The sequence below is a fragment of the Danio aesculapii genome, chromosome 18, assembly GCF_903798145.1.
Source record: "Danio aesculapii chromosome 18, fDanAes4.1, whole genome shotgun sequence".
NCBI classification, from domain to species: domain Eukaryota; kingdom Metazoa; phylum Chordata; class Actinopteri; order Cypriniformes; family Danionidae; genus Danio; species Danio aesculapii.
The window spans coordinates 42,180,693-42,204,341 of record NC_079452.1 but is presented as its reverse complement, the minus strand read 5'-3'; the positions used below and the strand labels follow the sequence as shown (position 1 = coordinate 42,204,341).

Below are 23,649 nucleotides of genomic sequence, written 5' to 3'. Positions count from 1 at the left end.
GAAAACAGACTGCGCCGTGAAAGCCTCTTCATGAATTAGTTGCTCTACTCACAGGGAGTTTGTGAATGGATTATGGTGGTCAATGGCACTAACAGATGGCAAAGGCTGCTTCATTATGTGTGTTGGTAGCAGATAGAGCTATGGAGTTTGATTGAAGAAAATCGTATCGTGGTTCTTTTTTTAAACTAATGCTGTGACTGGGATTTGGACTGCAATGTGATGAGCAGTTCACGTGAAGTCAGGAGGATTTTTGTTTTTTTGCTTTGGCAATGGCATTGTTGTACTGCATGTACTGGTTGTTACTTTGTTCACTGTAATGAAAATAAAAACTGTACTGTAACATTTATTATTTTATGATTTTTATAATTCAAATAATAATGATTATATAAATAGTGTGGGGCATTTCTAAAGAATGCTTTCATTTTTATATAAATAGTTTCTACTATTACTACTGCTACTGCTACTTGGGCATGGGACGATAACCGGACAATAACCGTTTATCGACACAGACGATAAAACCAATATCCAAAGATACCGTTTTATATTTGTAAAGAGATCAGTGTTTTTGAAACTAATGAAGACAGCAGAACTCAATGATTCATTTTAATTATTTAGCCTGACATGTTTACTGCTCCAACATATTTTTAAGTTTCTCAAAATAAATATATTGTGTACAAAGGGGGAAAGTTTTTGTTTTTTACCCAGACATTTAAAAAGAATATATTTTAGAACCGTGATATTTTTATCCAATGTTATCATAGCGTCAAAATCTTTTACCGGCCCATGCCTACTACTACTGCTACTACTAATACTAAAACTACTGGTACTACTACTACTACTACTACTAATAATAATAATAATGATAATAATAATACAAAATTTTTTCATAATTAATACTTTTGTAAGTAGTAGTATGTCCAATTATTGTAAAGTAATAAATAAGAGTTATACATTGCAGTGTTTCCCCCACCATTATATAAGCGGGGCGGGCTCCACACCCCCCTGAAGTCAAGTTAATATAGTACCAGATCACATCTTCTTTTAATAGACAAGCTAAATAGCCATATGTAATCTCTTATTTACACAACGGCATGTGATTTCTGTCTACATGGTTGCGCGATTACACATTTCTGCTCTCTGAATCGCGCACAGTGGAGTTCCACACAGCCACTCTCAGCTGTATAGTATGGGATTAAGACTACATGCCACATCTGACAGGACCGAAGACGTATGTGCACTTCTGTATATTATGCATAGCCTACAGCAGCCAAAACAAAGATAAATGATGTGTGGGAGCCTAATGCGCTCAGTCGCAACAGCTAAAATATATACAGATGCGATGGGACCTCTGTTTAGTTTATTGGTGCGACCTGTGTGAGAGATACATTCTTTGTTGCAAGTGCAGCTGTTGTATCTCCAGTGTCTTGAGCTGCTGTGACGTGTTCATCCCATCTAGCGTCTCATCCAACCTGACCTCTGCCGGAAGCTCCGTGAGTCTCCCACCCTGTGATACCCCAAAATTAGTTAAAATACTCTGAAATCATGGCGACGAGTGAATGAGCAAGACAACAGATCGCGACTGGCACAGTGATGTTCTAAGCCTTACATTTTAGTAGAGGACCAGCAAAATATTCGAATGGTCCTGCATGCGTTTAGGCCTTTTTACATATAAAACAACTAAAAGTTCTGTTTGGACAATATTGCAAATTCACTAAAAGCTGGCTTGAATTATTACATAAAACTTTATTTTTTAACAAATATTTAATCATATAAATTCTTGTAATAGACTAATTGCTATAAACAGTAGTTTATAGACCTCTTTCCTTTTAGTAAAGGAGTTTTAGATTTATAGGTGTGCATTTTAATTCTTATGCATCAAACATAAGCTCCAAACTTGATTGAGTCATGTTGAATTCTTCTTTCATCATTTGCAATGTTTCCAATGTGCATCGTAACTATTTTTATATCTATTTTATTATTTTCTGTGGCGGTTCATTCCGCTGTGGCAACCCCCTGATAAATAAGGGACTAAGCCAGAGTAAAATGAATGGATGAATTATTTTCTGTAAAGCTGCTTCTGGCCATTACACATTCACACCTAGTTATAAGATGGTTAAAAGAGACGTGTTTAAGGTATTATATGCAGCATCCTTGATTTATTCTCTTAGATAAGACAAGATCTTTTAAGATTCATGCTTACAGGAAAAATGTGCTCGATGCATTATAAAGCTTGAAGCATTAGAATCGGTGCTCAGTATTAACCGATCACCATGACAAGGAATTGGTACCCAATATCAGCTGCAAAAAATAATTAAGCCCAAGATACACTGCAGTGACAAAAGCTGCACACTTTGTGGATAAAAAGATATAAAAATAAATGTACATTTTTAGCTTGAACAGATGTACAGTTCAAATAATTGTTCAGTTTTTTTACTGCTGTCATTAAAAGAAACAAGTTAAAACTATGACTCCTTTTGTCGGTGTCAGTAAGAACTGCCGCACCACGCCACGCCGCACCAAAATTGTGAACGGGAAACACTGCATTATATGGAAAATGAAATGAATACATAATTTTTTTTTTCTTTTCAATTTTGAGTTGCATTATTTCAATAATAATAGCAGGGTGGCTCAGTGGTTAGCATTGTCACCTCACGCCAAGAAGGTTGCTGGTTCAAGTCCCGGCTGGATCAGTTGACATTTCTGTGTGGAGTTTGCATTTTCTCCCGTGTTTACGTGGGTTTCCTCCGGGTGCTCCAGTTCCCTCACAGTCCAAAGACATGCAGTATAGATAATTGGATAGGAAGGAAATTGGCTGTAGTGTATGTGTGTAAATGTGAGTGTATGGGTGTTTGCCAATACTGGGTTGCAGCTGGAACGGCATAAAACATGCTGGATAAGTTGGCGGTTCATTTCGCTGTGGTGACCCCTGCAAAATATAGGGACGAAGCTGATGGAAAATGAATGAATAATAACAATAATATAGTTATATATTAAGTTTTTTTTATTTATTTATTTTTTAAATAAAATCAATCTTTCTTTTTCAATTAAAATTATTGTTAATAAAATTGATCAAATTTAAAACGTATTAGTATAGTTGAATTTTATCAAACAATAGAAAATAAATATTTCTGTTTAAATTTCTTTATGGATGATTTAAACCCTAAAAATTACTGTGAAAATCTAAGTTTGTGTTTGTAGCTACAAACTAATGTAATATGTTTAGGCATAGGCCGTTATAAGATAATCACGGAATTGTGATTACTGCTCTAAAATAAGTTGTTTTTAAATGTCTGGGTAAAAAACAGCAACTTTCCCCCCCTTTGAACACAACAAATTTCGTTTTAAAAAAACATTTAAAGTATTTTGGAACAGTAGCTTTTGATGTGGAGGATCATTTTCAGCTGGAGGTATTGTTGCTCTAAAAAAAACTAAATAAAATAGTTGTAAAAAACATGTTAAAATAACGTAAAAAACATGTATATATATATATATTATATATATATATATATATATATATATATATATATATATATATATATATATATATATATATATATATATATATGTATATATATATATGTATATATATATATATGTATATATATATATATATATATATATATATATATATATATATATATATATATATATATATATATAATATATATATATATATATATAATATATATATATATATATATATATATATATATATATATATATATATATATACACCTTAGGAACGGTATAACAAAATATTTTGGGGGTTTTAAAACCTTGACTTTTCCAAACCACGGTAAACCTTGAAAGCGGTTATCATCCCATGCCTAAATAGGTTTTCGATTTATATTATAAATGTTGTGATTCCTCTTATTTTGTCCTCCAGCTGGATTATTTTAATTGGGGAAAAATATTTTAAAATCCACAAATAAAGAAAAGCCGAATAACCATTTGTGAAACATGTTTAATTGAAGCAAGCTGCCTGATAGAGTTTGTGTGGAGCTTTTGCTCTTCCACTTTGAATATATTTGTTTAAATTGCACTCTTTTCTATTTTAATAATCACACTAGGCCTGTTGTTTCTGTTTCAAATAAAGGAAAAACCGAAATTGAATTAAAGACATTTCTTCCAGCAGAGTCCTTGGCTTTCATTTCCAACAATAACTAAATCCTGCTCTGTGATTTTTGCCAAAATCCAGAAATCCAAAAGCTGCTTGAAATTCAGCGGATCCTGGTGTTTGACGCTGCTGTTCTGTCCTCAATAGTCAAGCCTGGATGTTATATAAATACAAAGAGCCCCAGTTCCATAAAGCCTTGTCATTTGTGCAAGAAAACCAAAGCTTGTATATTAAACTAATTCCTAGGGGTCTGAAGGAGCCAGCAAATGAGGGTTTTTTTGTGTGTGTGTGACAGTTATAATCCATACATTTTTATACAGTAATTAGTAGCTATTAGTTATTTTGCTTAATTTTTATAATAATTATCATAATCTGCTAAAAGTCAATAATGATATTTTTCTTTTAAGAAATGTATTATAGTATTGTTAATAATAATCATTATCATCACAATCGTATGGAATAATAAAATTAATACAAAACCAACACAAAACGTTTTTACCTGTTTCAATTTTGTTTCATTATTTAAAAAATGAGTAATATCATTTATTTATGATAGTTGCACAGTTGTGTGTGCGTGCGTGCGTGCGCGCGTGTGTGTGTAGGGCTGCACGATATTATTTTATTTTGTGATATTGCGATTATGAATATAATTTCACTAGATTTTCACTTGAATAACTGTTTTGAATATATTTATAATTTTAGATTTACTGGGATGATTCTGTATAGAGAAGTTTATCTGTATAAATATAAGAAACAATCATAGATAAATTCATTAAAGAAAAGGATATAAATGAAATAAACAGCAAAATGATCAATTATAATCCAGACTCACCATTACGTATACTCGTGATTATTGCGAGTGATCACATTGTGATGTCAATGCTGAAACGATATATTGTGAAGCCCTATAGTGTATTTACAGTTGAAGTCAGAATTATTAGCCCCCCTTTGGATTTTTTTTTTTTTTCTTTTTTAAATATTTCCCAAATGATGTTTGTAAGAGCAAAGAAATTTTCACAGTATGTTTGATAATATCTTTTAGTCTGGAGAAAGTGTTATTTGTTTTATTGTTGGGGCAATAATTCTGACTTCACCTATGTATGTAAAAAAAAATTTCAATAGTTTATTAGGCTTGGGCTGGTATAAGATTCTGATGGTATGATAACCTTGGATAAAAATATTCGGTTTCACGGTATTGTGATTACTGCTCTAAAATATATTCTTTTTAAATCTCTGGGTAAAAAGCAACACATTTTTTTCCTCTTTGAAAACAATATATTTCATTTTTTGAAAGAGCAGCAGTAAACATGTCAGGCTAAATAATTCAAATGAATCATTGACTGCTGCTGTCTTTATTTGTTTTAACACACATATTTCTTTACAATTTAAAATGGCATCTTTGGATGTCTTTTCTGCTGGAGAAAAAACTAAAATAAAAAAAGTAAATAAAATATCCTACACATACCTTAGGAACGGTATTACAGAAAATTTTGGCAGTTCTAAAACCATGACTTTTGCAAACCGCGGTATACCTTGAAAGCAGTTATCGTCCCATGCCTATAGTGTATACAGTATGTTCCTTGTGCTTCTTTAACCTCAATAGTCAAGACTGGACGTTATGCAAATAAAAAAGTGCACTCATCATTTCTACGAGAAGGCATTGCCTGTAAATTAAATTGATTCCTTGTTGTCTGAATGGACCAGTAAATGAGCATAAAGGAAAGCAAGATGCAGGTTGTCGCAGTGGTGAAATGGGTTGTCTGTATTGTGCCTCATTGTTGCCAGTGAACTTCCTGTATATTTCTAAGAACCAGGTGTAAAATAGGTTTCTGGGTTTTAAGATGACACCTTTTTGTTCCTGTGACGAACTTTCAAAAAAAATGTCCTGTTTATTATTTAAGTCACCGTTCAGACAAAAAGTATCACTCTGAATTCACACAAAACTCCTTTGACTGCTTGAGCGGCGATTACAGATGGTCTGATTCTTTCCATGTCTGTTATGAAATCTACTCCACTGTGGCCTGGTTCTGATATGTGGCACGTTGCTGCTGCTTCAGCTTGTTTGGCACGTTTCTGTTTGTCATTTACTGAAGAGTGTATGTCTGTGTGTCTGATGGCAGGAGATGCGCTGGAGGAAGAGCCTCAGGGTCTCTCTGCGTCTCTATCTGGTTTGATGACCCCCACATCAGCCTCAAGCCTCATGGAGCTGCCCAGGAAGAGGAAAGGCAGCATGGACAACCCGTCAGTACAGTCAGATATCTGTCTGTCTGTCTAACCCCTTTTTGATCTGTCTGTCTAACGCCTTTTTATCTGTCTGTTTGTCTGTCTGATCCCTTTTTATCCATCTATCTATCTGTCTGTCTTATCCCTTTTTATCTAACTGTCTATCTATCTATCTAATCTACAGCTGAACTCAGAATTATTAGCCCACTTTTGATTTAGATTTTTTATGTTTTTAATTATTTCCTAAATGATGTTTAACAGAGCAAGAAAATTTTCACAGTATGTCTGATAATATTTTTTCTCCTGGAGAAAGTCTTATTTGTTTTATTTCGGCTAGAATAAAAGCAGTTTTCAATTTTTATGAACAGTTTTAAGGTCAAAATTATTAGCCCCTTTAAGCTATTTTTTTCACGACATTCTACAGAACAAACCATCATTATACAATAACTTGCCTAATTACCCTAACCTGCCTAGTTAACCTAATTAACTTAAGCTGTATAGAAGTGTCTTGAAAAATATCTTGTACAATATTATTTACTGTCATCATGGCAAAGATAAAATAAATCAGTTATTAGAAATGAGTTATAAAAACTATTGTGTTTAGAAATGTGTTAAAAAAAATCTTCCCTCTGTTAAACAGAAATTGGGGGAAAAATAAACAAGGGGGCTAATAATTCTGTCTGTGTCTGTCTAATCCATTTTTATCTATCTGTCTATCTGTCTGTCTGTCTGTCTGTCTATCTGTCTGTCTAATCCCTTTTAATCTATCTGTCTGTCCGTCTCTATCTGTCTGTCTATCTTATCCCTTTTAATCTATCCATCCATCCATCCATGTCTGTCTGTCTATCTTTCTAATCCCTTTTAATCTGTCTGTCTGTTTGTCTGTCTAATCCCTTTTAATCTATCTATCTGTCTGTCTGTGTCTGTCTGTCTGTCTGTCTGTCTGTCTGTCTGTCTGTCTATTTAATTCATTTTAATCTTTCTATCTGTCTGTCTGTCTGTGTCTGTCTGTCTATCTAATCCATGTTAATCTATCTGTCTGTCTGTCAATCTATTGATCTGTATACAGTTGAAGTCAAAATTATTAGCCCTCCTGAATTATATTCTGAATTACCTCCTATATATTTTCTATGCCCAATAAAAACGATTTAACGATTTCTTCAACACTTTTTAACTGTAATACTTTGCCTTTGTCTTTGCCATGATGACAGTGCATAATATGTTATGAGATATTTTTCAAGACACCAGCATTCAGCTTAAAGTGCAATTTAAAGACTTAACTTGGTTAATTAGGCAAGTCATTGTTTTTTTTTTTTTTTTTTTTTTTTAAATACGAGCAACACATTTTTGATTAGCTTTAAATGTTGACTACTGTAGATGTGTGTATACATAAATTTCCATTTGTGTCCAGTAGAGGCTGGTGTATGGTTTTTTTTTATCATTTTGAATCCTTGAAGTCTCTTCTGCTCATCAAATGCAATAAAATAAGTAATATTATGGAAAAATATTTCAATTTAAAACAATTGTTTTCTATGTTAATCTAAGCGCAATTTATTCCAGTGTTTTAAAGCTGGATTTTCAGCAACACTACTATCACTAGTGCTGTGACACAGATGTGCAGATTTAAAGCTCAAGAAATGTTTCTGATTATTATCAATGTTGGAAATTCTGTGGAAACCTTGACATATTACCATTTAACAGGTTCCTTTAAAAAGGCATATTGAAGAAATGACCATAAAGAGTTTTTCTTTATTGTTCTCCTGATAAGAGTCCTGAAATTGAAATGTATATGCGTTTCCACAAACATATAATGGACAGAAAAGTATTAAAGAGAGCCGTTATCGATTACAGAACTGAACACCATAATAATAGTTCATAACAAAGCCACAAATCATCATATTAGACTGATTTAGAAAGGATAATATAACTCTAAAGACTGGGGTTATAATGTTGAAAGTTTGTCTTTGAATTACATAAATAAACTCCATTGTTATTATATACGTTTTTCACCATATTTTAGATCAAATAAATACAGCCTGAATGCACATAAAATTACTTATATGTGTAGTATTATAATATATTGCAAATTACTGTATTTTATCTGAATTTGTATATTTTTCTTGTTTAATTTAAACTTGATGGATGTTATTTGTTAATGAGTATTTTAGCTGTTTAAAAACATCTGTAACATTATGACATTAATACATAATGGTTAAATGGGTCAATAATTTTTTAATTCTGATTGGCTGCATTTAAATCTATTGTAAAATCTATTGTCATAAACTACTGATTTCCATATTGTAACAATATTGTCATTATCTGATTGCTCTATTAATGCATGTTTTTTGGTACCTTAATTAAAATAATATTGCCTTCCAACATGGAAGCTTATATACACTTTAAACCAGCATACGGCTCAGTCAAAATATCCTGAAGGAGCTTTCATGTGGGTGTATATGACACGTTAATGTTAGATATTAGGATTTTGTAGCTGATTTGTGTGACTAATATCCTCTTGTTTGGCCTGTTTTGTGCTTTGGAATGGGAAGTGCGTGGTTTGTGTGTGATGTCCAGCATTTCATGACTCACTTTAATCATTTCACCACTTTGTTTTGCAGGGAAATGAAATCTGCATCAAATCTAGATGAGGATATGGATGACGATCCGGGAAGGTACTGCATCCATTACTGAAATCTTAATTTTGTTTTCTCAATTGTTTTTACATTTTTAATGTGTGTTTTTTATTATTCTCCTTCTTAGATCGGAAGATGACCAGCACTTAAAAATTAAGTGCATCAGGTACATGTTACTAAGGATTTTAGATTTTTATTATTATTTTTATTATTATTATTAATAATAATAGTAATTTTCCTTCATTTTTACATTTAATTTATGTTGCTTATTATCATTATTATTATAATTATTATTATTATTATTATTGTTGTTGTTTTTACTAATAATAATGTTTAATTTATATCCCTTCATTAATTCAACCATTACTTCATTCGTTCCACATTTTACTTATTATTATTCATTCCAAATTTTATTTGTTGTTGTTGTTTTTACTAATAATTATAGTATTTAATTTATATCCATTCGTTAATTCATCCATTCATTCATTACATTCATTTCGCATTTTATTTAACGTTACATTTAATTATGTACTTATTTATTTGCCTTAGGATTGTTTTTTTTTTTTTTGTTGTTGTTTTTTTTGCTGTTAATATATTTTTCACTTTGTTTATTATTATTGTTTTTATTATTATTATTGGTTCTTTAAACTAATAAACAACTGATATTTGGTGTAAAATATCTCTTATTATTTATTTATTTATTTACATTTTTTGGTCATTCCTTTATTCTCCCTTAAGTTGTATGTTTTATATAATAAATTATTTACTTCCTAAATTATTGTTATTATTATGATTGATGATGATGAAACCATTTATTTACCTATTCCCCTTGTTTTTTACGTGCAAACTCAAACACTAAAGTTGTTTAATGTATAATCTATATAATATATAATCTAAGTGGAGTTCAGTGGTCATAATGTGATCTTAATGTCATAATGTGATCTTGTAGGGAACCTCATAGTCAGATTGAAAAGCGAAGGAGAGATAAGATGAATAACTTGATCGACGAGTTGGCAGCGATGATTCCCACCTGTAACCCAATGTCCCGCAAACTCGACAAACTCACTGTGCTACGAATGGCTGTCCAGCACCTCAAATCACTCAAAGGTACCTGTATCGCACCTGCTCAATATGCTAGTAAAAATAATTGCTTCTAAGAACAGCATGCACTAAAACTAATATGCAGCTTGAAAATGTGTTTGTTTTTTCTCTCGAAAGCCTGGTTAAAGCTCATCAGGGCTGAGTGTTTATGAATGTATGTGGTGTGATGAAGTCTCTGCTTTTCAGGAGCAACCAGCTCTTTTGCAGAAGCCAATTACAAACCTGCATTCCTGCCAGATGATGAACTCAAGCATCTCGTCCTGAGGGTAAATCCTGCACTTTATTGAGCTGTGCCCTAAAGCTGTTTCTAATATACAGTCTTGGGCAAAGAAAATAAGAGAGCCCTTGAAAATTCTCTCTGGATCTAGTGAATTCATCAGCTGTGGGTTTGAGTAAAATGAGAATAATAATTGTTTTATTCTGTATCTGATCAAATTTCTACCAAGTTTTTTTGTGGCGAAAATTATAATTGGTCAAAATTAATGTCTTTACACACTGAAGTCCGAAATTTTCTTATGCGTTTTTTTTCATAGTCATATGCGAAAAATTTGTCATGTAAACAGACCTTGCACATTGAGTCCGATGCAAATTAATGAATCTATTACGAAAAAAATTAAAAACATTTCGGCATCAGTTCAAGCAGTTATGCATTGTCCTCCTCTCTTCTCTCCAAAGTAGAAAGAGAAATAGACTGCATATTGTATTCATCTGTTACTGCATAGAGAGGAAGAAGAGTTCAGCTCATTGTCAAAGAGCTGTGCTGGATTATGCCCAAATGCAGACTTTAATTCAGGAAATCAGTGAAATTTTGATACATTGCTTGTGATACTTCACACATTCACGCATGTAAATGTAACAGAGGCCAGCTAGTAAGTGCTGTGCAGGTAAACCTCACTCCTCTGACCTCTAAAGGTGCTCTAGCGACAGATGCTAGAGGCCATGGTCTTTAGCCTCGTTGTTAGAGCAATCGATTCCTATGCGGAAGGTCGCCGGTTCAATCCCAGCCCTGAGCGGGTTGGGTGGTGTAGGACCCGCAGGGTTACATAAATCCTGAACAGAGACTGGCAGTACCTACAGACATTATAATAGATTGTGGCAGAGTTGACGTGCCAAAGCAAAATGTATGGACACACATACACACACCAAACAGCAGCAGGGCAGATGTGCGCCAGTCTATGTTTCTATCCAAAGATGTGAATTAAATGTATGCGCAAAACTGGATTATCTCATAAAAGATGTGCAAATAAACCAGAGTTTCCATCCAGTGGGTAAAAGAGGACAAAATCGTCACTTCCTGATAAACTAGTGCCAAAAATCAACAGCAAAGACAGAATTTGTTGTGATGAGAGAAGTTGCGCGAATCTTTTCTTTATTTAACAAATGAGTTGCGCCTCAGAAGACGATGCCGACATGCATTGAACGTGTGGTGGCGTTTGAAGGCATGAGACGCGGTTCACAGATGCGTTTGACTATTCTGGAGGTAATTGATAATATAATAACACTAAAACTGAAATGGTTAAGTCGTTTTAGATTGACCAAAACAGCATTTCAAATGTTTTACAATGTGCTCAGCCTGCTGGTTTGTCCATTCACACACATTTTTATCATCAAATGAAATCTTATAACAAAATTACATGACTTTTTTTTAATGCGCATACTGGAATTAGTTCGGTAAAAGTGTTTCCATCATAGTTTATGCACATCTTATCAAATAAAAAGTTTATCCTACTCGGTTATTTTCAAAACTTATGCACATTTTGGACATGGAAACGTCAAGATGTGCATAAGTTTTGAAAATAACCGAGTAATAATAATTTGAATAATAGTTTGATAGAAACATAGCTACTGAATCCCAGGTTCTCAACTGTTTGCCTTATTCTATTTTATGAACTATGTTTCATAAAGTTATCTCTAGCTCAAATGACGGCATTCTGTATTTAGCTTCTCGCTTGTACGGTGGCTCTGGATTGTCAAACCACCTCTCAAAGTGCTTTTTTGGATTCCAAAAATGAAAAAAATCAGATTTCAGATTTTTTATGACAGACGAAAGTTTTGAAGGCAGTGTGTCAATACGATTCACACAACGTGAGATTGAATTTACTTTTTAAAGTGCGAAAATTATAGATGAAAATTTCAGATTCAGTGTGCAATAACCTTTAGTCAGAATTTTTTTTCAGAAGAGTAGGTTTTCCCTCCTTTTAAATTTTTTTCTTATTCCCTATTAAATGTATAGGGATGCAACAGGGTTATTGTTGTGGGTGGGGAGGGTTACTAAAAAAGAAAAAACTAATTGTTTTATGTTTCATTTCTGATATGTGTGTTTAATAGAAACACTTTGAAGGAGGAGTTTTTAAACTATTTTTCCACTTGTAATTGGTGTTATAAACACTGGATTAAAAAAAAAATGTGCGTTAACATGTCTGAAAACATGGCGCATGTTTTTGTTATTTTGACCAGTTGTTATTTTATGATGTTTTAAATTTGGTTGAGATTTCATTAGCAAAAAGTTTAGCTTAAATCCAGAGAATTTCCAATGGGCTATATGCACACAGACTTTTAATTCCAGACACAGGGCTTCCAGTGAATTGTCATCCCATACAAAATTGTTGTCTTTAAGATGTTTTTTTTTTTTTTTAAGCGATCTTTAATGCCTGGCTGGGATATGATATAAAGTGGTTTTCAGACCAAACAAGAAGCACGGCATTAATTTATATTTTTCTGCGCCATATCTTTAAAATATGGAAATTGATTTTACCCAAGTATTTTCAATGGAGTTTCTGCGCTAGCCTGCTGCTACTGACTACGTTTAAACGTGGTTAAACTACGTTTAAACGGTCTTTTGTCTCTTTTTACTCTTTAACATCCAAATGGATGCTCAAGTCTATTTAAGGGATTATATTTGATTTACAACATCGATGCTGTAAAAGAAACCTTATGAAATTGAAAATAGTCACATAAACCTTTCACCGGAAGTTCATCATTGGCTGAAAAACACTAGCTGTGCATATGGTCTATTGGTCTTAATGTTTTTTAAAGCTGTAGGTGAATAATTATCACAGTAAATTATTGCTGATGTTTGTGGAAGAGCCTCTGAAAATAGCTTTTGTTTAGGCAGTGCATTTGGACTGTTTGTGACTGAAATGACAAGCCTAAATGATCTCTCTCTTTCTGTCTTGCATCCAGGCAGCGGATGGATTTCTTTTTGTGGTTGGATGTGATCGTGGAAAAATAGTCTTTGTCTCAGAATCGGTTTCAAAAATCCTGAACTACAGTCGGGTAGGACAATTTGACTTTTTTGGACTTAAAAGATGTTTTGAATTTCGTGATATTCATTATAAACACACACATCTTAAATTATTTTGTCATTGATATTTTAAATCATTAAAACAAACCTGTCAACATTATTTTTTATGTTTTCACTTTCAAAGTGCCAGATTTTCAGCTAAAAATCTGCTTTAATGTTGTACAGAAGAAAACAAGTGACTGACTGTAAATAAATGTAAAAAAATATATTATATGTTTTTCAGTTAATAATATGTTTTAAGATTGCTTCAAACATAAAATAAGTCGTGTATGTATAAACACTTACCTGATAGGGTATTCTGAAGAATTTTACAGGCCATTTGTTTGCCTGATGATAAACCTGATGATGATGATGGTGTTGTGATCTGTTAGCAGAATCTATTAGTCAGATCGTTGCTCATTTGAATGTTTTCTCCCCAGACGGAGTTAATTGGACAGAGTCTGTTTGATTATGTTCATCCAAAGGACATTGGGAAAGTGAAGGAACAGCTGTCTGCCTCTGAACTTTACCCACGCGAGCGCCTCATAGACGCCAAAAGTAAACATACTTGCGCAGTAATAAATAATGCTCGCTGTGAAAAGATTGTGTGCATGCTTCATTAGTGCTTACATTGCTTTATGACTGTGCCTGATAACATTTGAAAGCTGTGTTTTTAATGTCTCTTTATGCTCAGGAATGTTTATTTGTTTAAAAATAAATAGTAATATTGTGCCACATTATGTCAGATGTAAATGACTTTTCTTATTTTGATGCATTTTAAAATGTACTATATTTCCGTAATGGAAATGCAGATTTTTTTATAAATCGTTAATCCGATTTCTCAATGTCTTCACTCAGAAATCATTCTATATTTTTGGAAAATCTATTGTTATTTGTTTGTTTAACTAATTTGACAACAGTTTTTTTTTATTTATTTATTTATTTTTTTTATTTTTTTTTTTTTTTGAAAACTTGATAGTTATTTACATAAGTATTTGACCATTAAGAATTTAAAACTAACATTTATTTGGAAAAGAAGTTGCATCATAGAATGTTTTGATCAATTTAATGCATCATTAATGTATAACTTATGTTTTAAAAACATCTAAACACATGTTTAAATGGTAGTTTATACTTAATCATTGTATTAATTACACCAATGTTTACTATCCCACATTTGTTTCAAAGCTGTATACAGCCACAATTATATGTCTAAAGCCATAGAATTTAGCTTTTTATGAAAATTTTGGAACTCCATCAGTATAATGATGGCAGAATATGCATTTTTCAGGAACCATTTCCTGATTCAGTGTCTCTCTCTGTGTTTTTTAGCGGGGTTGCAGGTGCAGGCTGAGCTCCCCGTTGGATCGGCTCGGCTTTGCTCTGGAGCCCGGCGCTCGTTCTTCTGCCGAATGAAGTACAACAAAATTACTGTAAAAGAGGAGAAGGACTTCCAGGCTGGTGCATCTAAAAAGAAAGGTCAGTCGCTTACATTTAGTAAACATCCTATTTTTTGTGTGCGTGTTGTTTTTTTTTTAACCCAAGATGATTTTACATTTACAATGATGACGTTAAGTGAATCAAAAGTGTTGTTTTTAATGCAATTGAACTGATTATTGTTGCTCTGAAAGAAAAACAGAAGTAGATATTAAATCAAATTTCTATTTTCTTGACTTCAGACCAGCAATGAGCGGAAAAAACATCTTCTTGTGTCTGTTCTTGCTGAAATCAAATATCAAGTTGTCGTTTTGTGACGTGTTGATGACGTGGCCTGCATATTTGTTCCATTACACACGTCGCCGTCTTGCTTTTTGCCACATGCAGTGGTGTGAACACAGCTTGTGGGATTTTATTCCAACAGCTGTGTCCCTACAAACTTGTTGGACAGTGACTGCACTTTGGAAAGTGTTTTGCTGTGCTGTCTGGACTTGGATAGCATTGATGTTTCTGTTTGTGGTGAGCATGGTCTTTTCCAAACTGCCCAAAGCAGTTCACTGACTAGTTGTTACCCAGTAAAGCCATGCATTAATTATGCATTAATTTTTATGCATTAAACATGCATTATAAAATTGCTGCATATAACATGCACATCTATAACTAAGATAACAATTTGCTCGTCTTATTCAGCAAAAGCTTATCACATTTTGCTACATGTAACATTTGGCACAATACTAAGAACTCATCTGTCAGGCTGTAGGTTTTTTTTTTGGATTAAATAAAGTAAAATTTAAAAGGCAAGGACATTTACAAGTACACAATTCTCTTTAAAGGAATTGTTCCCCTCAAAATGAAACTATTAACTCACCCCCAGGTCATCCAAGCTGAAAATAACTTATGGTTTTGGAGGAAAATGTTTTCTCCTCTATATAGTGCGAGTAAATGGGACTTAAAGAAAAAAATCGGTACTTAAGCAGGTTTAAAGTAAAGCGGTCTCAATATGCAGGTATTGATGATAATTGTGACATCTGAATTGTGAAATATTAATAGTGTTAAACAGCTGGTACGTTATATCAGTTTGGAGATTAACTATGATATTAAAAAAACTATGATAACAATGTCATAAAATAGCACAGACAGAGCACTAAACAATGTCAACTTTTACTAGACAAATACACAAGCACAGCTTCAAAAACAGAATCTTAGTATCTTTCCATTTCATCATTCAATTTCACTGTTAATATTTTTATTATAAGTTATTTATTTTATTAATAATTAAGGCTACAACATAATTAACAGAAATCATATTTAAAAAATAAAAAAAGAGAAAATATTTTACATTCAAATTGTGAAATTGCAACATCTGTAGGCCAATTACTATTAGGTGCCAATTAGTATTAAATATGCCATATGGTTGTTGAGAATTGCTATAACAATATTTCTTACGATATAACATTTCCCTAGAAAAATGCTATTTTATTATCTCCGTTTTTAAATCATTTATTTATATATTGATATTAAAATAAAGAGGTTAAAATAGTTCATTTATTCATTTTCTTTTCGACTTAGTCCCTTTATTAATCTGGGGTCGCCACAGTGGAATGAAACGCCAACTTATCCAGCATATGTTTTATGCAGCGGATGCCTTTTCAGCTGCAACCTATCACTGGGAAATATCCATACACTCGAGTTCACCCATAATTCACCCATACCACATGTCTTTGGACTTGTGGGGGAAATCACCCGGAGGAAACCCGCGCGAACACAGGGAGAACATGCAAACTCCACGCAGAAATGCCAACTGACCCAGCCGAGGCTCGAACCAGTCACCTCCTTGCTGTGAGGCGATTGTGCTACCCACTGTGCCACCGTGATGCCCCGTTGAATGAAGTTTTCAGATCTAATTAATTTTGATTCAAACTTATACCTGAGTCAAGGTGCAAATATTTAGACTTTAACGTACTATGAATGATTGAAAACCTCAGACGATATCCTGACTCTGAATGGCTGTTCATTTATTAATTAATTTTCCTTCGGCTAAGTCCCTTTATTAATCAGGGGTCGCCAGAGTGGAATGAACTGCCTGATTGGCTGTTGTCTTTTATAATTATTTATTTTCAGCTCTTTGTTTACTTTTGAGCCGCTCCAGCCAATAGCAGAAAAGCAACAACTGGGGAGATGAGGATCAAGATAAAAAGGCCAAATATAGATAACAATGAAATGCATAAAATAAATGTAATTTATCGCACATGTCTGTCACGCGTATATTGATTATACTATTATCGCAATAAGGATAATTTTGCAATATATTGTGCAGCCCTAGTTATTATACTTATTTTAAATCACCTTTTTAATAATAAAATAAAATGTCAAATAAAGTAAATTGAAACCAAACGTATCTGCTACTGTATATTTTTAATATATTTTGTTTTGTTTATCATTATTATTTCACAAAAAATGGGACCGCACACATTTATCAGCATTCATGAATGTAAATGTTCCCAAAGAGTCTCTAAAGTTTTCATACGTAGTTTTCAGATGTTATTAGCTCGAGTAAGTTACCCATGATTTTAGTTTGGATTTGAGCGGATTACTTTCATACTGATTTATTATGGATTTTAGACCATCATCCCAATGCAAGTGTTGGCTATTTTTGGAGTAAAATCTAGGAACGCTCTCTTATTTTCTCCTTGGCTTAACCAGTCGTTCATCTTGGATGGTCTTGGGAGGGGGTGGGGGGAGAGTAAATTTTTTCATGTTTGATGGAACTCCTCCTTCAAGAGCATTTGGTGTATCTGTTGGCTCTCAGCTCACCTGTTTTTATTGGCTGCCCCATCAGAGTCGCAGCGGTACTGCACTGTCCACTGCACGGGCTACATGCGCACCTGGCCTACACGTCAGCTGGCCACCGAGGGGGAGGCCGAGGCGGATAAAGAGAGCTCCCACTTCAGCTGTCTGGTAGCGATGGGCCGAGTTCACCCGCACACTCTCCCGCAGGCCAACGGAGAGATCAAGGTCAAACCCACTGAGTTCGTCACCCGCTACGCCATGGATGGCAAATTTACCTTTGTGGATCAACGGTTTGTTAAATAAATGTGAATTTTTGTGAATTTACAACAAAACTAGACTCTATATAGTTATACACTTAAAAAGTGCTGGGTTCCACATAATACATTTGTGTTGGGACAACATGAAGGAATCAAGTTAACTTGTTAGTTTTTACACATTTAAGTGGATTGAACTGAATTAAATTATTTCAATACATTTTTTGAGGGTATATACTGTAGATGCCCAAAGTAGGGCCTGCGGGCCAAAGTTAGCCCATTGTAACCTATGATTTGACCCACCATCTCATCTGAGAGGAGTGTGAGTAGGATGGAGAGGGTTGGGGCAAATGACTTTAACATAGTTCATCATTTCTGATTTGACATAACCTTTTTTGTTTGTTTGGGTTTTTTTTGCTACGCAACAAAAAAAAGCAAACAGAAATTAAATGATTCAATTAAATGTTGTAAATGAATTTAGAATTTTTGTCACTCGACAGATAGACAACAATGTATCGGCAAGCAAATCAAGGCAAAAACTGGTGTAATTCTGTTATTAATTAGATTTAGTTTTTACTGTACTAAGTTTATTATATAATGTAAAAAAATACTGTATTTGTTAATATAAAGCAATGTTTTCTAGTCATTTTTAAACATTATTAAATAGATTAGGAAGTTTCCCCACCTATATTTACCTTTGGTCCACTAGCCTCAATCAAGTTTGGTTTTTGGCCCTTCACAAGAAAAAGTTTGGACACCCCTGGTTATATAGGATATTTTATAGGAGAGTTTATTCTCACTAGAGGGCGATATGTCTTTTCTTTGTTAGTTTACCACTTGTTAAAGACGACTGAACTTTAACACTTACATTTTGGAGAAACTACACTGTAAAATGTTTTGTAATGATGTTAATATGTAACAAAAAAGCATTATTGTAGAATGACTTTAGCGTTTCTATTAAAAATTCATGTTTACTTAGGTGTTTTGTATTATATTGTCAGATGATTACTAGACTATTTTGATATTTATTTGTTCTTTTTATTGTAACTAAATTTAGGGTGATTTTATAAAATTATGTAAAATGTATAAATCACTATAAAAGTAAAAAACATTTTTTATAATATTAAACTTATTATTTTATTTAAAAAAAATGTATACACATTTTATTTTGAATAATAAGTGTAATAATATAACAAAATGTAACCGTTTTTGTTTTTATTTCTTTTTTTATTATTTATTTAACGTTTTACATTTTACAAACCTAACAAACAACCCTTAAAAATAAAGTAAAAAATAAATAAATAAATAAATAATAAAAATGAAAATAAACCTAATTACTAAACTAAATGAGGGGCAGATGTCAATATAGCAGAGGCCAGCCAGTGAAGTGCTGTGCAGGTAAACCTCACTCCTCTGACCTCTAAAAGGTGCTCTAGTCCAGTGTTTCCCAACCCTGTTCCTGAAGGCACACCAACAGTACACATTTTCAAGCTCTCCCTAATCCGACACACCTGAAATCAACTCACCAGAAGATTAGAAGAGACTCCAAAATCTGAAGTGACTGGGTGAGATACGGGAGACATCCAAAATATGTTCTGTTGGTGTGCCTCCAGGAACAGGGTTGGGAAACACTGCTCTAGTGACAGACGACTGAAAGTCGCGGATTCGATCCCAGCTCGAAGCAGATGTGGTGCCGTAGCGGGGTTACATCTACATTTATGTAACGAATCTAATGTTACAATTTAAGTGTTTTTTTTTAGCATTTGTAATTATTTAAAGTAAATTATAATTATAAAAAGTCCCCAAGAAATCAAATTGAACCTTATTGGTTTTGTCAACTCACATGGCCAGTTTTATGGTGAACAATTCATCTGTGCATGTCATTAAGAAAAAAAAAAAAGTTTGCCCATCTAATCTCTAATTAAAGTCTGAAAATGCACATCCTGGTTGTTTTTCTCAGTTAAATGATTAGAAATGTTAAATGAATCAGATTACATGATTTTTGAGGTAATGGGCATGGCTAACATTTAATCACGCTGGTTCAACTGTCAGTTTTGACAACAAACAGAAATGGTGAGGAAGAGGTGTCTGTTTGGTTGTAATGATTTTTCTAAAACCCCTTTCCAGATCTTTCTGAATGAAATGCCTACTTCTCTACATCCATTCAGCCCGCGGTAGAAAAAACAAGCTATGCCCACTCTTTGCTCATTTAATATTCCATTTCTCTTGGAACTGCGTCACAATAAAAAAAATAACGATCACACCTTCTGGTTCATGGAGACTTTAAATAAATATTAATTTCACTTGTTAGTGATGCAATTTTTTTGTTGTTAATATTAAATTGCACACTGAAGTACCAGAAAAAATTGCGTTTAAATTGGCACGTTGAACCACGTTGAATTTTCTTATAATGGAATTCTCTTAAATTTCTTATAACCCTGGAATATTTCTTTAAAATGTGCCGTCCATTTATACTGTGCACACAGAGCCACCACTATTCTGGGTTATTTACCTCAGGAGCTGCTGGGAACATCCTGCTATGAATACTTCCACCTGGACGACCTGCCGCACCTGGCTGAAAGACATAGAAAAGGTACAGAGTCTCACTATCAGGAACACTGGAGCTCTAAACAAAGTTTCCTGAAAGTGTTTTCCAAGAAACTTGGCTACTTTCCCAGCCATTTGTACTGAGTAGCCAAATCCCCATCATCCATAATTAGTCTTACTTCTAAAGGACATTACAACAGCTTTCAATGGCAGAAACACGAGGCCAGAGCCTCACTGAGGTTTAAACTGGATTATGTGCCATATGCAAATAAAGGTGATTTTTTTAGATCATATTGAAAACTGTCAAGTTTTTTAAGAGTTTTTGACATTGCATTTTGACAGTTTATGTTCAATACATGCAAATAAATGATAAAGTTAATAAAAATGAGTTTTTATATAAAAAAAAAAAATTATATATATATATATATATATATATATATATATATATATATATATATATATATATATATATATATATATATACATACACACACACACACACACACACACACACACACACACACACACACACACACACACAGTGCGCAACATCAGAGATGGCAAAAGTACACACATCCTTTACTCAAGAAAGAAGTACTGATACTCATGTTGAAAACGACTCTGGTAGAAGTTGAAGTACCGACTACACTTTTGTACTCAAGTAAATGTAAAGTATGGCCTGAAATATTAAATATATAAAAACTATTCATTACCATACCTGTTTTAGTTTCACTGTGGTAACTACATTGCACATCATGTTTACATCTATACAAAATACCTTGCATTTACACTTAAAATGACATTTTCAGCTGTAAACCAGCCAACCAACCAATATTGTCCGATAACAATGCTCAAAGTCGCCCTGTGTATCATTACCTGGACACAAAACATAACTTTACAGCTGTTAAGAACAACAGCTGCCATACTACATACACAGAAGCCTAAAATAGCCTAATGTGAAACTAAAGTGGCTTTCCCTGTACATTATCGACAGCAAAATAGACTTTATTCACACCTCTTTTGTTGTTACTATTTAAATCAAAGATTTAAACGCATTACCATAGAAGAAGCACTTAACAAATGAGGTTAACAAGAGTCATTCCTAATGAGTCAATTAATTTATAAATGAGCTGTTTTGAATGAATCTGAATTAACAGTTCAGTGACAAAGATAGAGATTTGGCGCCACCCATTGGACATTTTGGTTTCAATTTAAAGTAGCTTCTAAAAAAATAATACTAATAATGTTAGACCATTTTGAGGGATGTAAACAATAACAATGGTCCCAACGTATTTCCTGTTTTACGTTTTTTTAATTTCTATCGCTTCCGAGAATCCAAATATTGCCACATATTAATAAATAATGTTATGATAGCTATTTTAACGTTATGATTGAATTGCCTTTTGTTACAGTTATAAAATAGTTTGATAACAAGGAGGAAATGTTCATGGGCCAATGACATCACCACAGTAAAATGGTCTATACTTTGATATTCAGCATTTGGAAAATCTGATCATTAAAGTAAACATAAATTTAAGGTTAAATATGACATCTAAGATCTAAATAGATGAGAATTTCAGTCTTAATAATGTGCTTTTGACAGACAAGCCATTAAAATGCTTAGAATACTATACTATATGCTGTGCTATGCTATAGCTACTATGGAATAGCATCTTATAAAATATGATAAGAAGTACGTGCATGCAATTATGTAATTTACCACAGCTATAAAGTGCTGGAAGAGTTTAAAATGGAACTGGAAAGTGCTTAAAGTCCTTCAATTTAACTTTGGGAAAGAGCTGTCTGTTGAAATAAGAGGTTACAGTATAGGACCGAATCAGCTCATTATCCCTCAAAACACTGAAAGCTAAAATAAGTTTGATTATCCAATGAGATGTAGGCTGATTGAAATAAATTACAACTATATTTATTACACAAGCTAGTAAAAATAGCTGACCCCCTATAGTCAATGTATAATTTGCACTCTGACTACAGTGTATATAATACAAGTTAAAACAGTATAAATTCAGCACTAGGAAATATGAGCTCACATCTTTAGAAATAGAAAGATAATTGATCTAAATTCATGCAAAATATTGGAAAAAAAATACAAACTACAAAAGTGTATAATTATTTTAGTTTTCTCTAGAATTTTGCTTTTTTAAAAATGTTTTATTTAATATTTTTCAACTTTTTTTTTACCTTAAATTAGGATGTATTAATTTAAGACTATTATCATAATTTATTTTGTTAGATTAGCTCCAGATTAATGCACAAGAAGAATTATGCACAAATATAATATTGTAAAGCTTCTATATATTTAAAAAAAAAAAATGTTATTTGAATATTACTGTTTAACTAGATATTAAAGTTTGAGGACAAACTTTATGGTGGCTTGAAAAGCCGAGTCTGAATTAGCATGTTACTAGCATGAATTAGCAAGTAACTAGCATGATTCTAACATAAATTAGCATGTAACTAGCATGATTCTAGCATGAATTAGCATGTTACTAGCATGAATTAGCATGTTACTAGCATGATTCTAGCATGGATTAGCATGTAACTAGCATGATTCTAGCATGAATTAGCATGTTACTAGCATGTTTCTAGCATGAATTAGCATGTTATTAGCATGATTCTAGCATGAATTAGCATGTTACTAGCATGTTTCTAGCATGAATTAGCATGTTATTAGCATGATTCTAGCATGAATTAGCATGTTACTAGCATGATTCTAGCATGAATTAGCATGTTACTAGCATGTTTCTAGCATGAATTAGCATGTTATTAGCATGATTCTAGCATGAATTAGCATGTTTCTAGCATGAATTAGCATGCTATTAGCATGATTCTAGCATGAATTAGCATGTTACTAGCATGATTCTAGCATGAATTAGCATGTTTCTAGCATGAATTAGCATGCTATTAGCATGATTCTAGCATGAATTAGCATGTTACTAGCATGATTCTAGCATGAATTGGCATGTTTCTAGCATGAATTAGCATGTTACTAGCATGATTCTAGCATGAATTAGCATGTTACTAGCATGATTCTAGCATGATTCTAGCATGAATTAGCATGTAACTAGCATGATTCTAGCATGAATTAGCATGTTACTAGCATGATTCTAGCATGAATTAGCATGTTACTAGCATGATTCTAGCATGAATTAGCATGTTACTAGCATGATTCTAGCATGGATTAGCATGTAACTAGCATGATTCTAGCATGAATTAGCATGTTACTAGCATGTTTCTAGCATG

At 33.0% G+C, this 23,649-nt stretch overlaps 1 protein-coding gene across 1 annotated transcript in view; it reads left to right on the top strand.

Annotated features, from left to right (window-relative positions):
• bmal2 (basic helix-loop-helix ARNT like 2) overlaps positions 1 to 23,649 on the top strand; it is a 45,810-nt gene that overhangs the window by 12,334 nt on the left and 9,827 nt on the right. Inside the window, exons 2-11 of the mRNA XM_056478068.1 lie at positions 6,238 to 6,358; positions 8,959 to 9,012; positions 9,101 to 9,139; positions 9,923 to 10,080; positions 10,261 to 10,340; positions 13,258 to 13,350; positions 13,798 to 13,915; positions 14,690 to 14,836; positions 17,634 to 17,874; positions 20,325 to 20,431. Coding sequence (XP_056334043.1) covers positions 6,238 to 6,358; positions 8,959 to 9,012; positions 9,101 to 9,139; positions 9,923 to 10,080; positions 10,261 to 10,340; positions 13,258 to 13,350; positions 13,798 to 13,915; positions 14,690 to 14,836; positions 17,634 to 17,874; positions 20,325 to 20,431 — 1,158 coding nt within the window. The remainder of the gene's footprint in view (positions 1 to 6,237; positions 6,359 to 8,958; positions 9,013 to 9,100; positions 9,140 to 9,922; positions 10,081 to 10,260; positions 10,341 to 13,257; positions 13,351 to 13,797; positions 13,916 to 14,689; positions 14,837 to 17,633; positions 17,875 to 20,324; positions 20,432 to 23,649) is intronic.